This window comes from Podarcis muralis, chromosome 2 (assembly GCF_964188315.1).
Source record: "Podarcis muralis chromosome 2, rPodMur119.hap1.1, whole genome shotgun sequence".
NCBI lineage: Eukaryota > Metazoa > Chordata > Lepidosauria > Squamata > Lacertidae > Podarcis > Podarcis muralis.
Genome location: NC_135656.1, coordinates 120,445,820 through 120,463,087, shown reverse-complemented (window position 1 = coordinate 120,463,087; position 17,268 = coordinate 120,445,820). Strand labels below are relative to the sequence as shown.

At 47.8% G+C, this 17,268-nt stretch overlaps 1 protein-coding gene across 1 annotated transcript in view; it reads right to left on the bottom strand.

Annotated features, from left to right (window-relative positions):
* The window catches only part of LOC114592450 (uncharacterized), a 35,613-nt gene that overhangs the window by 11,525 nt on the left and 6,820 nt on the right, over positions 1-17,268 (bottom strand). Inside the window, exons 5-9 of the mRNA XM_077925269.1 lie at positions 16,942-17,083; positions 14,015-14,104; positions 8,615-10,050; positions 2,621-2,749; positions 125-637 (exon numbers count right to left, since the gene is read on the bottom strand). Coding sequence (XP_077781395.1) covers positions 125-637; positions 2,621-2,749; positions 8,615-10,050; positions 14,015-14,104; positions 16,942-17,083 — 2,310 coding nt within the window. The remainder of the gene's footprint in view (positions 1-124; positions 638-2,620; positions 2,750-8,614; positions 10,051-14,014; positions 14,105-16,941; positions 17,084-17,268) is intronic.

Genomic DNA, 17,268 nt, shown 5'->3' with positions numbered 1-17,268 from the left:
TTGAGCACAATTTTACCCTAATCACAATGTGAAGACTTGGCTTTCCCTTCCAGAAAATGCAATGTGTTTTGAACACTTTCTGTGCCTCTTGAAAAACGACCAGGATGAAAACGGTCTCTCTCACCTGCAGCCCTCCCTGCTTCCTGTCCTCTGCCTGACTCAGGAGGAAACCTTCGGCCAGGGCCACCGCCTGGGAACTGGTCTCTGCTCCACATTCCCTCACCCAGTTCTCCATCTCCGGGGGGAGGACAGCCAGGAACTGCTCCAGGATCACCAGGTCCAGCATCTGAGTCTTGGTGTGTCTCTCTGGCTTCAGCCACTGACGGCAAAGATGGTGGAGTCGGCTGCAAACCTCTCGGGGTCCTTTGGCCTCCTGGTAGCGGAAACGCCTGAACCGCTGGCACTGAGAGTCTGAGGCGAGTGTGTCCTTCCTACCCAGGTTCTTCTGCACTGTTCTCTCCCAGAATTCCCTGGGACTCCCAGCCTGGACGGCATCACAACCTTTGCCTGATCTCTGCCCCACTGGGCCAAGCATGTCCACTGCAGGACTGGGCACAGAAGCCCTCTCTTCAAACTTCACAAAGAGTCGTTCTCGGGACACATCACATGTTCCTTGCAGTCCTACAAGGCTTTTTCCCTGCAGATAAAAGAAAACAACACATTGGGAATCAGGAGCAGGCTTCGATCAAAACATCTTGCCAAGAAACATTCATCACCTCTCCAATGGATTTAACAAAATAAATAAATAAATCTAGTGAAAAAATCCTGTATGACCCAGCAGCTAAACACTGGTTGAGTTATGGAAAGGGTTCATTTTATTAACTGTACTGTATTTTTATTGATGCCACAGGCTGATATGAAGCTTTCTTCACTTGCTTTTTTGAAAAAGGGATTTATTAACCAACAAACAAACGGGCCGACATAACAAGGCAAAAGAAAAACAAAGATTAAAAAATTCTGGAAGCCCTTTAATATTAACAATTTGGATTGCTGGTATTCAAGCTTTTGCCAAATTGCCCTTCTTCAAATCAAAATATATCATAAACTAAAAGTATCTAAAAGTCAGAGCTCAAATGACATGAGGTTTTTTCCCATATATGGTATGATTTTATATCTTAGACAAATATAAAGACACACTGTCACTCAGTGCCAACAGTATATGCAAAATGCCTGGCTCGTTTAAGACAGTATCCAATCTTTCAAACTCACAGGTGGAGAATACTTTTGTTTTTTATGAATCTTTATTATTTGTAAGTAAAACCTTTGTATGCATAAAACTTTGTTATCCTTTTGGAGCTGTGCTGTACTTTTGTACTCTCGTCCTTCCTGGCTGTGAGACTTTACAGTTTAAATTTTTGATTTTCAGGGGGGGCGTATTTCTCATTCAGTTTTTTCTTTTTTTTTAACTTGCTGCATTCTCCCCCACAAGTTCACAAACAATATCAGTGAAATCCTGGAGAGCTGTTGCCAGTCCTTGCACTCAGTGCTAAGCGCTACCTAGGACTTTGCTTTGCGGATCCGGAGCGTCCTTGCAGTTCATTCGGGTTTAAATGAGACAAGGACTGAATCCTGATCCCTTTGCATGGAGGCCTTTTTTTTGCTCTGCCGCTGAGATTTTGCCCAAAAGCTGGAACTGGGGAGGGTGACTTTTGCATGCAGGCAAAGCAGCAAACCCAGTAGTGACGTATGGAAGTGAGAGCTGAACCATAAAGAAGGCTGATCGCTGAAGAATTGATGCTTTTGAATTATGGTGCTGGAGGAGACTCTGGAGAGTCCCATGGACTGCAAGAAGATCAAACTGATCCATTCTGAAGGAAATCAGCCCTGAGTGCTCACTGGAAGGACAGATCCTGAAGCTGAGGCTCCAATACTTTAGCCACCTCATGAGAAGAGAAGACTCCCTGGAAAAGACCCTGATGTTGGGAAAGATGGAGGGCACAAGGAGAAGGGGACGACAGAGGACGAGGTGGTTGGACAATGTTATAGAAGCTACCAGCATGAGTTTGACCAAACTGCGGGAGGCAATGGAAGACAGGAGTGCCTGGCGTGCTCTGGTCCAGGGGGTCACGAAGAGTCGGACACGACTAAACAACAACAAAGCAGCAAACTACAAGCGGAGACGCGTCGGTCCTGGGAAGAGCTTTCCCAGCCCCAGTCTCCTGCCCCCGTGGGGAAGGGCGCGTTTTGCAAGCCAGATCCAATCTGGGGGACCTTGTGAGCGTGCAAAGCAGACAACCCGCCCCCTGATCCATTGCACCCACAAAACACTTCCAGGAGGGCCAGCTTGGCCCCGCGATCGTGGGTGCCCGGGGCCGTGGGTGCTCTGCAGCCTGCCCGGCCCCTTCATGGGGAATTTTATTGTGGGTGCTCGGGCACCCAGAGTCCCAGGGAGTTGGCACCCACCCACCCACCTTGCCAGTCTGGAGGATTCCTCGCCCACCCACCCATCCCATTCTTACCAGTGGGGAAGGACCACCACTCTCCTCCTCCTCCTCCTCCTCCAGGCGCCAGACTCCTCCCAGGTTTTCTCCAAATGTAGGAGGAAGTGACACCTCCTCCCCCCACCCCCAGTAAGTGCCCTTTCTAGGAATAAAAGCAAAGTGCTTTAACCCTTTATAACCTGGAGGGGCAGCTGCGTTGCTGCAGGATGTTGCTGGACGCGCAAACCCACGCGCCCTCCAGCAGCTTGCGCGGATTTAGTGTTGCCAGGAGTCCTGCAAAGTCCACAGAGCGCCGTCGGCTTTATCCCCTTCCGTGATTGTTTGGGGGTGAGGTTTGGACTACAACTCCCATCAGCTCCCAGCCAGCACGTGGTGCCTAGGGGCTGATGGGAGTTGCAGTCCAAAACAAATATTCGAAGGGGAGCCACACTCTTGCATTGTCTCCCAAGGCATAAAGAACTTAGTGGGCGCGCGCGCTCTTAAACCCTTTAATTAAACGGGGCTTACTTTCGAGGAAGCGTGGCTGCAAACTTGATTCATTGAAATGGGTCTACTCTGAGTAGATCTAGCCTTGAGAAACACCAAGGGGAGCGCAGAAGTCTCTGTTTTGCAGACAGGCTCATGCAATAGGTCTACTCTGAGTAAATCTAGCCTTGACAAACAGCAAGGGAAGCGCAGAAGCCTCTGTTTTGCTGACAGCTCCTGCTGAAGAATTGCCCCTGAAATTCTCTTGCTTGGCAAGAGGAGAAGAGGGGAACCGCCTTCTCTTGAGCTTTGGATGATGGAGGAGAAGAGCATGGGGAGGCAAACTAAGGCCCGGGGGCCGGATCCGGCCCAATCGCCTTCTAAATCCGGCCCGGGGACGGTGCGGGGATCAGCGTGTTTTTACATGAGTAGAATGTGTCCTTTTATTTAAAATGCATCTCTGGGTTATTTGTGGGGCAAAGGAATTCATTGTTTCTTTCTTTTTTCAAAATACAGTCCGGCCCCCCACAAGGTCTAAGGGACAGTGGACCGGCCCCCTGCTGAAAAAGTTTGCTGACCCCTGGAGAAGAGGGTGGGGTGGGGATGGAGGGTTAAGGCAAGAGAGTGCCCCGCTTACTAGAGAGGCTCCTAAAGAGGGTGGGCAGCATTTGGAGGAGCAGCGTTTGGAGGGTGCAGAATGGGGGAGGGACGGGGCTGGGGTCGTGGGTAGAAGGGAGAAAAGGACAGTTCAAGTCTGGGCAGCGGGCTTTTGCAGGGGGAAACCTCCCCAGCTAGTAAAGGTAGAGTGTAAAAGGCAGGCAGGTCCCTCTCCCCCCACCATCCCACCCACCCTGGTCAAATGGTCCTTGGCAGCTGGCCAGGGTTCCTCCACGACACCCATCGTGGGGAGAAACGTCCCCCTTCGGACTATTAATCTGGGAATTCCTGAGGTCAAAGAATAGAGTTGGGACCCCAAGAGCCATCTAGTCCAACCCTCTGCAATGCAGGAATCTCAGCTAAAGCATCCATGATGGACGGCTGTCCAATCTTTGCTTAAAAACCGCCAAGGAAGGAGAGTCCACCACCTCTCTTGGGAATCCGTTTCGGCTGCTAAGAAAGCTTTCTTCCTGATGTTGAGTTGTAATCTCTTTTCTTGTAGCTTGAAGTCATGGGTTCGAGTCCTACCCTTAGCACGCTCCTTCTTCCACGTGACAGCCCTTGAGATATTTGGAGGTGGCTATCCAATCTCCTCTCAGTCTCCAATTTTCCAGGCTGGAACAAAGCTAGGCTCTGCCCTCGCCGGTCCTGGAAGGAGCCTTTAAAAAAGTCCCATATGCTCAGAGACTTTGCGCCTGTTCATTGGGGGAGATAGGAAGCCCAGAGCACTTGTTCTTTATATGTCCCTTTTATGAAGAGGCACTGGTGAGACCATTGATCCCCTGCTGGCGAGGCTTGCTGACCTCCTGGAAAAGCAAAAATTTGATCTTTTCCAGTTAGGCAAAGATCGTAAGATGACCCCGGCTGGTCGCCAGATTCTGTGTACAGATCTGTAGGCGCAGACCACCACCCCCAACTCAAACTAGTTCGTTAAGAAAATCCCCAAACTCGCTTCCATGGGTGACTCTGGGTCATCTCTCTGCTGTAACTTATCTTAAAGTTTTAAGTGTCTATACGCTTATTGCATTTATAAATTTTAAATTTATTGTTGTACATTGTTTTAAATGTTTGTTTTCCTTCTGGGATTGTACCCCCCAAGTGTGTTTTATTAGCTGGTTTCCGACCGTAATAAATTACCTATCTATCTATCTATCTATCTATCTATCTATCTCTACCCAGCTCCTTCAAGGGGGGCATAAATCAAAATCAAAATAGCTTTGCAGGGACACCCAACTGCTTTTTTGGGGGGTGGGAGTGGTGCTGTGTGATGGTCAGGTTTAGAATCCCTACTGGATCTTGAGGAAGTGGGCGACCTTGGGGGCCAGCCGCTGCTTCTCAGCCTGGCCTACCTGGTAGGGGTGGTTGTTGGGGTTGAGTGAGGAGGGGGAGGACCATGTGTGACACCTTGAGCTCATGGGGGGAGCGGGGATATAAATATGATAGGTAAAATACAAGGACCCATGCATACATGTGCAAAGGTGCAGATGCGAGAATTATTGCATGCATGTGATGTTTACCACCTGCAGACGTTTAAAGCCCTGAAGGAGCGTCTCCACCCCCATCGTTCAGCCCGGACACTGAGATCCAGCGCTGAGGGCTTTCTGGCGGTTCCATCATTGCAAGAACCAGGGAACCAGGCAGAGGGCCTTCTCGGTAGTGGCGCCCACCCTGTGGAATGCCCTCCCATCAGATGTCAAGGAACTAAACACCTATCCGACTTTTAGAAGAGATCTGAAGGCAGCCCTGTTTAGAGTTTTTAATGTTTGATGTTTTATCATGTTTTTAATATTCTGTTGGGAGCCACCCAGAGTGGCTGGGGAAACCCAGCCAGATGGGCTGGGTATAAATTATTATATTATTATTATCCAAAAAAGTGGGGCTGAGATTGGCCAATCACTGCAGAAGGCAGGACTGAAGTCCTACCCACCTGCCAAAAATCTCTTGCCCGACACTTGGGACTTTGCCAAGCGAGGCAGGACAGCCCATCTTTCAATCACCAGAAGGACATCAGGTGATTGGTAGGTGGGATGTTTCCACCCACCTGACAAAGTTGGCCTGTGGTGGGTGGGGATCTGGCCTGCTCGGTCAAAAACGACCCTCATCTCTGCAGTACACACACACATACACAGTTTGAAAATATGGAAGAGGGTGGAAGCAAGTTTAATAGGGATGTAAGAGCAGTTTGCACACCTGAGAGAAAGAGAGAGGGGTTTGTGTGAGCCCTTACCAAGCGAGGAGGGACCGTCCAGCATAATCCATCTGAACAGCGACCTCTCTGTGGGGTCAGGGAGAAAATTATCTCTCTTGGGGAAATCAACAGCTGTTTCTCTCCACCTCTGCACCTGAAACAGCAGCAAGGGGTGTATGGGCAATCTATCCAGAAGATAAATTGCAGTTAGTGATCTGACACGGTTGCCCTTCCTGCCTCTTTTTCTTCCCCCTCTCCTTTTGCGCTGCGTTTCTAGGCAAAGAGAGAAGAAATGTATTGGTGCATCTGCAGTAGCACAACCAAATGGCCCCACCTGCAACAAAACATGTCCCTCCCATATCGTTCTCTGCAGCCACAGCAGGCACTGCAACCTTCCAACAGTTTGACTTCACCCTCAGAGGTGCACCCCTCCATGGTCCCCCGAGAAAGACGGATGCCAACAACCGCCCATTTATTTGCTTGTTTATTCATTTCACCAGCTTAAACTGTAATGAGAGCACACTAAAGGCACTGTGTGCTAGGAGTTAATCCCGCAAACATTTTTTTAAGAAAAACGGTCAGAGCTCAAGAGCTAAAGGCAATACGACTGTAGAAACCTAGTTTTCAGCTCTACCATGGCAGGAACATCTTGAGCCACAGTGTAAGCAGACACTGAGATTAAATCCCAATTTTAGAGAGCGGGGGGAAGGAAAGGAAAAGAAGCCCATTGATACATGTTTTCATGTAGCACAGACCAAGCTAATGGGAGAGGCAGCTTAGAATCAACAAGGTAAGTGCATCTCAATTCAGGTTTGGGAATGGGGTGGAGGAAGAGTGGAATATAAACTATGGATTCGACTGAAAGTTTTGATTTTCAGTTCAAAACCAGTTTAAACGAGTTCAGTTTTTGAAAAACAGTGTGCAAGTTAAATCGCCACTTAGCCACCGTGCATATTCCACTTGGCTGTCTGCTCAAATTAGTCCTTGGATGTCGGGGAACTGACATCGACTCAGAGGCAAGAAATAGGACAGTTGTATTACAGGGAGCCCCTTCATGGATCACTGCCTTGCCGCGGCGAAGGGGCTTGAAGAACTCAGAGAAGCTATGAACTACACCGAGCAGGGCACACAAGATGAACAGGTCATAGTGGAGAGTTTCGACCAAACGTGATCCACCTGGAGGAGGAACCGGCAAGCCACTCCAGTACCCTTGCCAAGAAAACTCCATGGACAAAGACAACTTTGACCAAACTGCGGGAAGTAGTGGAGGACAGAGGTGCCTGGCGTGCTCTGGTCCATGGAGTCACGAAGAGTCGGACACGACTAAACGACTAAACAACAACATTACAGGGAGCCTTTGAAAATCTTGCGAAGCAGTTCCTTTTCTGGGGAGGAGGAAAGCCCCACCTCCAGTGGAGAAGAAGTGCAAGGGCCAGAGGATGCTAGTCATCCTGACCAATAAATACATAAATGCCCAGAATGTTCTTGAGCTTAAGAATGAAATCCAAAGAGGAAGTGTTGTAGTAATGAGGGACTTCTGATTACCTGCATATCCATTGGCTACATGTTTGTTCCACTCGTGAGAAAGGAGAAGCGTTCCTAGAAACCTGTGTGTGTGCCCCAGAACTATTAGTAATCAGAGGGGACATCAGAAATTCCAAACAGTAAAAAGTGGTAACAGAATGATGAACTAGGCCAGTGTTTTTCAACCACTGTTCTGCGGCACACTAGTGTCCCGCGAGATGTTGCCTGGTGTGCCGTGGTAAAAATTGAAAAATTCGAAAGATTTAAAAATAAAGTATTTTATAATTTTTCATATTTCTGTTTACTTACTATTTCATAATAAAGTAATTATAAAATACTTTCTTTGTGTTTATTTGATTCCTATTCAAGAGAATTACTTTATATATAGTCAATATAGGCACAGAGTTAATTTTTTTAACATTTTCTAATGGTGGTGTGCCGCGTGATTTTTTTCATGAAACAAGTGTGCCTTTGCCCAAAAAAGGATGAAAAACACTGAACTAGGCAGCTGTTGGGCCTGATCTGGGAGCCAGGTCCTCTTACGTTCTTTAAACAAGCAAAGACGGATACTTTTAGGCAGAAGGGTCAAGCTTCAATCATGGCTGGTGACCGGCCTGCTAGGAGCCTCTTCCTGGTTGATTTTATAGAGGCTGCTAGAATCAAAGACAGCTTGCCAGTGCTCCAGTGGCCTCGGAGGACCCTGCACCCGAAGGCCAGGAGAGTCTGAGGAGAACATCTTCATGGAATCATAAAACTGTAGAGTTGGGAGGGACCTCAAGGATCATCTAGTCTGACCCCCCTGCAGTGCAGGAATAAAATGTAGACTGAACAGGCAGCCAATATCACATTGTTTAATTAAACATGATTGTCGAAGGTTACAGCAAGGAGAGAATTTTAAAAAATGCTGTCAACGCAGAATTTCCAGACAGAGGCTAAGCGTAACATTAGGCCTACAAAAATACAATACCGAAACATCCTGTCTCCGTCCCTTCCCACACTCTGGAATGAAAACATACACCGCCATGTGATAGACAACAATCTCATGACTGCAAACACCGAGCAGGAATCCTAACAAGCCTAGACATGCATCTATCCTGGACTCATGTAGTCACTGGGAACTGCCCATTCTGAGCCCTGCTACAGCTGCTTATTAAGATTTGATTGGTCAAGTGATTCTCTACTCTAATTATTCCTATGCTTTCCCTTGGGTTGGCATCTTGGAAGTCGGAAGCTTACGTTCCATCTCGAGAACTTCCCACATTCCAGTCGTCACTAGGATTGGCAGGATTCCACCCTGCTTGACACAGTGGAAAGCGTCTTCTCTGGCGGAAGGTCATTCCGCACCCTGAGTGTTTCTCACGTGGATTCTTCTGTGTGTGTTGAGGTGCGTGCTCTGGTTGAAGCTCTTCCCGCACTCCAAGCACTTGTAGGGCTTCTCCTCTGTGTGGGTTCTCTGGTGTCTCTTAAGGTGTGTGCTCTGGTTGAAGCTCTTCCCGCACTCTGAGCAGTTGTAGGGCTTCTCCCCCGTGTGGATCCTCTGGTGCACTTTGAGGATTCTGCTGTCACTGAAACTTTTCCCGCACTCGAGGCATTTATAGGGTTTCTCCTGCGTGTGGGTTCTTTGGTGTACTTTGAGGCTTCTGCCGACGCTGAAAGTCTTGCCGCACTCGGAGCATTTATAGGGCTTCTCCTGGGTGTGGACTCTTTGATGGACTTTGAGGCTTCTGCCATCGCCAAAACTCTTTCCACACCCAGAGCATACAAAGGGCTTCTCCCCCGTGTGAGTTCTTTGATGCGATTTAAGGATTATGCTTTGACTGAAACACTTCCCGCACTCGGAGCATTTATAGGGCTTCTCCCCTGTGTGGATTTTCTGGTGTATTTTAAGGTTGCCACTGTTGCTGAAACACTTCCCGCACTCGGAGCATTTATCTGGCTTCTCCCCCGTGTGAATTCTCTGGTGCGATTTAAGAATTATGTTTTGACTGAAGCTCTTCCCACACTCGGAACATTTATAGGGCTTCTCCCCCGTGTGGATTCTTTCATGTCTTTTAAGATGCGTGCTATGGCTGAAGCTCTTCCCACACGCTGAACATGTGTAGGGTTTCTCCCCTGTGTGGATTCTTTGATGTTTACTAAGGTTTGAACTCAGGTTGAACCTCTTCCCGCACTCGGAGCACTTATAGGGCTTCTCCCCAGTGTGGATTCTTTGATGCGATTTAAGCTCAGGGCTGCGACTGAAGCTCTTTCCACACACTGAGCACTTATAAGGTTTCTCCCCTGTGTGGATTTTTTGATGTCTTTTAAGGTTTCTACCGTCAATAAAACCCTTTCCACACTCTGAGCATTTATAGGGCTTTTCTCTCGTGTGAATACTTTCATGCCATTTCAGACTTACGCTATGACTGAACCGCTTTCCACACTCTGAGCATTTATAAGGCTTTTTGCCTGCATGGAATCTTTGATGGAGATGAAGGTCTGAGCTGCGAAGGAATTGCTTCCCGCACTCCAAGCATTTGTACATTTTATCTGTAGCATGCGCTCTCTGGTGTTTAATAAGGTATATCTGCTGGCTGAAAAGCTTCCCACACTCGGCGCATTTCAACAGCTTCTCCTTGTGGATTTTTCTTTGGTTTCCTTCACAATGTTCTTCTACTATTGGGATTTCATGGAAGTCAGTCCCTTCAAAAACAATGGATTTGTTCCCCCAGTTCTGTTTTAATTCCATTTTCATTCTACGCTGTTCACACTCTTTGTTGCCCTCTCCGTCGTCATCTAAAGGAATCAAAGGTGAAATCTGATCAAGGAGGAAGAGATCTACGAATCATGGAACAAACATTGATCTGATGAACCTTGGAAAAGACAAATGGGGTGGTGTGTGGAGCATTGGCTATTCTGCTCATGCAAGATCACAGGTTCACTATCCAAATGAATGTACTCAGTAACAGTGTCAGGAAAACAGAGACCTTAAAGGACCACTTCCAATCAAAGTAGATAATTATTGGCAATGTGGTGACATAGTCTTTAAAGCAGGAGTGGGGAACTGAATCTGGGTGTTAAGACAGGTGCTGCTTACCGTATTTTTCGCTCTATAAGACGCACTTTTCCCCTCCTAAAAAGTAAGGGGAAATGTGTGTGTGTGTGTGTTATAGAGCGAATGCAGGCTGCGCAGCTTTTGCTGAAGCAAGGAGAGCAAGAGGGATTGGTGTGTGCCGATCCCTCTTGCTCTCCTGGCTTCAGTGACAGCCTCCCAAAGCCTCCTGAGCAGAGCGGGAGCGCTCCCGCTGTCCTCAGGAGGGTTCGCATTGCTTTTGCTGAAGCCAGGAGAGCAAGAGGGATCGATTCCTCTTGCTCTCCTGGCTTCGCTTCACTGGAGAGCCGCTGGACAGCTTTCCCTCTCTGTGCAACGCCCCTTCAGCGAAGTGGGAGGAGAAATGGAAGGGGCTACGCTTCTCCTGCCGCTTTGCTTAAGGGGCCCTGTGCAGAGAGGGAAAGCTGCGCAGCATCCCTTCAGCAAAGCGGGAGGAGAAACGGAGCCCCTTCCATTTCTCCTCCCGCTTTGCTGGAGAGGCGCTGAGCAGAGAGGGAGAGAACATTTTTTTCCTTGTTCTCCTCCTCTAGAATTAGGTGCGTCTTATGGTCGGGTGCAGGGGCGCGGGTGGCGCTGTGGGTAAAAGCCTCAGCGCCTAGGGCTTGCCGATCGAAAGGTCGGTGGTTCGAATCCCTGCGGCGGGGTGCGCTCCCGTTGCTCAGTCCCAGTGCCTGCCAACCTAGCAGTTCGAAAGCACTCCCGGGTGCAAGTAGATAAATAGGTACCGCTTTATAGCGGGAAGGTAAACGGCGTTTCCGTGTGCTGCGCTGGTGCCGGCTTGCCAGAGCAGCTTCGTCACGCTGGCCACATGACCTGGAAGTGTCTTCGGACAGCGCTGGCCCCCGGCCTCTAGAGTGAGATGAGCGCACAACCCTAGAGTCTGTCAAGACTGGCCCGTACGGGCAGGGGTACCTTTACCTTTACCTTTATGGTCGGGTGCGTATTATAGAGTGAAAAATACGGTAATTCCATGCACTTGTCAATCGCCCAATGGTATAATGATGTCCGGTGACTGATAGCTTAAAAAGTTCAGAAGGGGTCCCTGTAAGTACCAATCAGCTGAGTGGAAGTTGGAGCAGCTTCCTTTGAAGGTGTGCTCTGAGCACCAATCAGCTGATTGATTCCAGGAGCTGCGACTTCGAAGGGGTTTGCCAAAGTTGTTCAACTAATTGCCTGTTACAGGGAGTCCATTTGCAGGGGCACTTTGGATTCAAACACATTACCTGTCGGGGGTCACCAACCCAACCCAATTAAAAGGCAAAATGGGCAGGTGCATTCTAATTGATTTCTGTGAAATGGTGTGGCTAGCTTTATATGTTTCCTGGTAATAGTAATAGTAATTTATTATTTGTACCCCGCCCATCTGGCTGGGTCTCCCCAGCCACTCTGGGCGGCTTCCAACAAAGATTAAAAATACATTAAAATATCACACATTAAAAACTTCCCTGAACAGGGCTGTCTTCAGGTGTCTTCTAAATGTCAAGTAGTTGTTTATCTCTTTGGCATCTGGTGGGAGGGCGTTCCACAGGGCAGGCGCCACTACCAAGAGGGCCCTCTGCCTGGTTCCCTGTAGCTTAGCTTCTTGCAGTGAGGGAACCACCAGAAGGCCCTCAGCGCTGGACCTCAGGTGTCCGGGCAGAACAATGGGGGTGGAGACACTCCTTCAGGTATACTGGGCCAAGGCCATTTAGGGCTGAAAAGGTCAACACCAACACTTTGAATTGTGCTCGGAAATGTACTGGGAGCCAATGTAGGTCTTTCAGGATCAGTGTTATATGGTCTTGGCGGCTGTCACCAGTCTAGCTGCCGCATTCTGGATTAGTTGTAGTTTCTGGGTCACCTTCAAAGGTAGCCCCACATAGAGCGCATTGCAGTAGTCCAAGCGGGAGATAACTAGAGCATTGAAGAATGCTCTGTGTTGTTATTACAGAGCAACATCATCAGACAGTGTGTGTGTATGCACACAATCTCCATAACCAGCAGGACATAACTGCCTTCTCATGGTATGCATAAACATTGTCCGGGGTGGTTGTCTCTCTGATTTTGTGTTATGCCTGGCTCCCCATGGCAGCCATTCCATAACCTCCAACATTTCTCCGATCAAAATAGGGACGTCCCATTCCATAAATAAAATTTTACTATTTATACCCTGTCCATCTGACTGGGTTGCCCTCTGGGCAGCTTCCAACATATATAAAAACGCAATTAAACCTTAAAAAAAAAACCCTCCCTATACAGGATTGCCTTCAGATGGCTCGGGGGTCGGATACCCTCCAACATTTCTCCAGTGAAAATAGGGACGTCGTAAGGAAAAATGGGACATTCTGGGATCAAATCAGAAACCGGGATGGGCTTCTCTAAATCGGGGACATCCCTGGAAAATAGGGACTCTTGGAGGGTTTGCCATTTTGTGTTAGGCCATGCCCACTCCATGGCAGCCATTTTGTGACTGGCAGTCGCCTTCAAAAATTTTAATGCAACCGATGTCCAAAGACATTGGCAACCCCTGGGGCAGGCGGATGTGGTTTGTGGGGAACGGCTTTGGGCCAAATTGGGGCCGAGCCTAACTGGGTTCATGGAGTACAGGTGGGTGCTATGAAATAAGATCTGCCATTCCTCACTTTAGATACAAACTACTCCTTTCCCGGGACGTGGGTGGCGCTGTGGGTAAAAGCCTCAGCGCCTAGGGCTTGCCGATCGCATGGTCGGTGGTTCGAATCCCCGCGGCGGGGTGCGCTCCCGTTGTTTGGTCCCAGCGCCTGCCAACCTAGCAGTTCGAAAGCACTCCCAGGTGCAAGTAGATAAATAGGAACCGCTTACTAGTGGGAAGGTAAACGGCGTTTCCGTGTGCGGCTCTGGCTCGCCAGATGCAGCTTTGTCACGCTGGCCACGTGACCCGGAAGTGTCTCCGGACAGCACTGGCCCCCGGCCTCTTGAGTGAGATGGGCGCACAACCCTAGAGTCTGTCAAGACTGGCCCGTACGGGCAGGGGTACCTTTACCTTTTACCTTTACTCCTTTCCCAGTTGAGAGAATGCCTCACACTATTCCCTGGCTGTTTCTCAGATATACAGGGCACCTGCAACTTATGGGGGGGGAGTCACGTTCCTGGGATCGTGCCTAAAAGCCAAAACCACGTATGGTCGAAACACATTGGGTTCAGTGGTAGGTGGGGTCGCCCCCTTCCTAATTTTTTTTGCTAAATGTGCACAAGTTAAATGTGGATAAGTTGTGGGCTTACTGTACCCCTCAACTGGGTGGTTCTTGTTTTTCTTTTTTCTTAAGAATAATTTCATTTATAAGGAAATAGGAGGATAAAAGAAAGAAATAGGGGGGAAAGGTACAAAAGGTACAATATCATACAATAAGTAATATCAGTTACATTTCCATACATTATTATACAGATATGTCATATTATTATCCTTATTAATAGCCTATTATATTCTGTATAAACTTGTTCCAAACGTCAATATATTTGTGCAGACAAAGTCTGGCAATCCGTTCACATGTTGCAAGTACTGCCGTATTGTCAATCCATCGATTAAAGGGGCATCATAACTGGTTGCTATTCAGCAAGGGGGAAAAATGGTTGCTAGGTGAAGACATAGCCGGGTATGCCTGACATGGGGGCGCACCCCTAAGTGCCTACCTGCTGATCTCTCCTCTTCAGAGCTTTCGGCAAACGAGTCGCCCCTTTCTCCCTGCCAGGAGATATGGTCCAGCCTGGGAAGCGGAAGCCCTATTTAAAACAAGAGAAACAAATGACTTGTAGGAAGAGAAGAGCCTTGCAGGTGTCTGATCACACCAACGGCCCATCTACTCCAGCTGTTACACTGGACAACCAGATGTGTCTTCTGCGAAGCACACAAGCAGGACCTGAGCGTGCCAGCAGTGTCTCCGCTTGTGATTCCCAGCAACTGCTAATCAAAGGTCATTGTGACCTCATGCTGATGTGATTGGATGGGAGGAGACCGGCCATTGTGACCTCATGCTGATGTGATTGGATGGGAGGAGGCCAGCCATTGTGACCTCATGCTGATGTGATTGGATGAGAGGAGGCCAGCCATTGTGACCTCATGCTGATGTGATTGGATGGGAGGAGACCAGCCATTGTGACCTCATGCTGATGTGATTCAATGAGAGGAGACCTGCCATTGTGACCTCATGCTGATGTGATTGGATGGGAGGAGACCGGCCATTGTGACCTCATACTGATGTGATTGGATGGGAGGAGACAGGTCATTGTGACCTCATGCTGATGTGATTGGATGGAGCACACAAGCAGGACTGAGCGTGCCAGCAACTGCTAATCAGAGGTCATTGTGACCTCATGCTGATGTGATTGGATGGGAGGAGGCCAGCCATTGTGACCTCATGCTGATGTGATTGGATGGAGCACACAAGCAGGACCTGAGCGTGCCAGCAGTATCTCCACTTGTGATTCCCAGCAACTGCTAATCAGAGGTCATTGTGACCTCATGCTGATGTGACTGGATTGGAAGAGACCGGCCATTGTGACCTCGTGTAGATGCTGCCTGCTTGAAGGAAAAGGACTGGCCACTGTGAACTGGCTCTAATTTTTGCTTGGCCGAAGAGGAGAAAAATCCCTCTAATGCTGCCTGCTTATAATTCTTATGCCATATGATGTATTTATTTAGTAAAAAAAAACACTTAAAATACCGCAACTTCATTTAAAAAATCAAAGTGGGTTTCATTCATATATATATATATATATATATATATATATAATTACATATGTATAGCTATAGACACACAATAAAAAATGAGATAAAAATTAAAATCACAGTCTACCCACTGATCACACACACCCCTTCCTTTAAAACTCGCGAAAGATTTTGTCCTTTTCACAGTTATTGTTGGTGAAGTACTTTTAGGCATTTGCACTGCCATTTTTCTAATGGTCACATTGCCTTGTATTTTACAGTCCTTCTCTGCTTTCCTTTCACTGCCAGAGAAAATTTCTTTGTCCTGAGAAGCCTTTCGGCAACTAACTGACAAGATCTCCCCATCGTCCTCGTTGATGTGGTCCGAAGGAAAGCAGAGCAAGACATTTGGCACAAGCTTGGTTGCAGGAGTTGCCGGAAGGAGGCAAACAAGCTGCCATCAAACCCTCTTAGGGACTCCATTGCGGATTTTTGTATGGTTTACTCCCAAGTCTTTTTCCCTCCCAAAGATATCTCACAAGGGAGCAGAGGCTTAGGATCAGAATGGCAGATAAAGATGGTGGAATACGTAGAGTTGGCAAAGCTGACAGGGAAGATCCAGAATCGGCGCGACAAACTATTTCAAACGGACTGGAGCAAATTTATATTTTATATGAAAGAAAATTGCAAAAACGTTTGTAGGTTTGAGTTGAAATGAATAGTAATGTGACTATAAGGAGCTGGTTTACATATAATGAGGTGAAATGTTAAAGGAAGATAGTAGAAGGGGGGGTATAGAGATGCTAAGAATTTAGTAAAGATGTTCGGAAGTCAGAAAGAGGGAGGGAAGGAGGTCAGTGCTCAGTCGAGCCGTGTTTAAGGTTATTGATGTATGTAACAAAATGTGATTATGACAAATATGGAAAACACAATAAAAATTATTACATATATAAAAAAACACCAGAGTTTTCCTTCTTTATTATCTGTACATTGGTACCTTGGTTGTCAAACGGCTTGGCTCCCAAACAAATCAGCTCCTGAACGCCAGAAACCCGGAAGCAAGTGTTCCAGTTTGCGAACTTTTTCAGAAGCCGAATGTCTGACGCAGCTTCCGATTGAGTGCAGGAGGCTCCTGCAGTCAATCGGAAGCAGCACCTTGGTTTCTGAACGGTTCCGGGAGTCAAACGGATTAAGTTCAGCAACCAAGGAACCACTATATTGTTAAAGATTGGGGGGGGGGGTTATATTGTTTTTAATTATATTATAAATTAATTTTTAAGGATTAAATTTTCACACCTTTTTAGCTTTTGGCATTTTATCTGCCTTGCTGTAATTTATGTAAGCTGCCTTGAGTCCCGGGTCCAGCAAAAAGGTTGGATGTAAATAAAGGTCCGTGTAGTTAAGGCTATGGTTTTCCCAGTAGTGATGTATGGAAGTGAGAGCTGGACCATAAAGAAGGCTGATCGCCGAAGAATGGATGCTTTTGTATTATGGTGCTGGAGGAGACTCTTGAGAGTCCCATGGACTGCAAGAAGATCAAACCTCTCCATTCTGAAGGAAATCAGCCCTGAGTGCTCACTGGAAGGACAGATCATGAAGCTTGAGGCTCCAATACTTTGGCCACCTCATGAGAAGAGAAGACTCCCTGGAAAAGACCCTGATGTTGGGAAAGATGGAGGGCACAAGGAGAAGGGGACGACAAAGGACGAGATGGTTGGACGGTGTTGTCAAAGCTACCAGCATGAGTTTGACTAAACTGAGGGAGGCAGTGGAGGACAGGAGTGCCTGGCGTGCTCTGGTCCAGGGGGTCACGAAGAGTCGGACACAACTAAACGACTAAACAACAACAAAATAAATAAACGCTAACCTCATAGTAGCTGTAGTAGCAATTCTGCCTGACATTCTTACTTACCGAGAGAGGCCAGATTCCCACAATTCCAGAGTTCTCCATGGCTTCCCTGCGCAGACCCCTCCAGCCTTGGTCCAGCAGAGCCCACTCGGCCTCCATGGAAGGCCGTGAAATGTACAGCCATCTCCTCAAAGGTCACAAGGTCCTGGAAGGAAGGAAGGAAGGAAGGAAGGAAGGAAGGAAGGAAGGAAGGAAGGAAGGAAGAAATGTTTACTTCTCACAGGTAAAGCAACAAAAAGGAAGACAGGAAAAGCTGAGGTGCCTTAGCAGATCTCCTGCAAGACCCAAGGCGTCATCAGCGGCACTGAAAACCTTCTTAGTGAGCGGCTC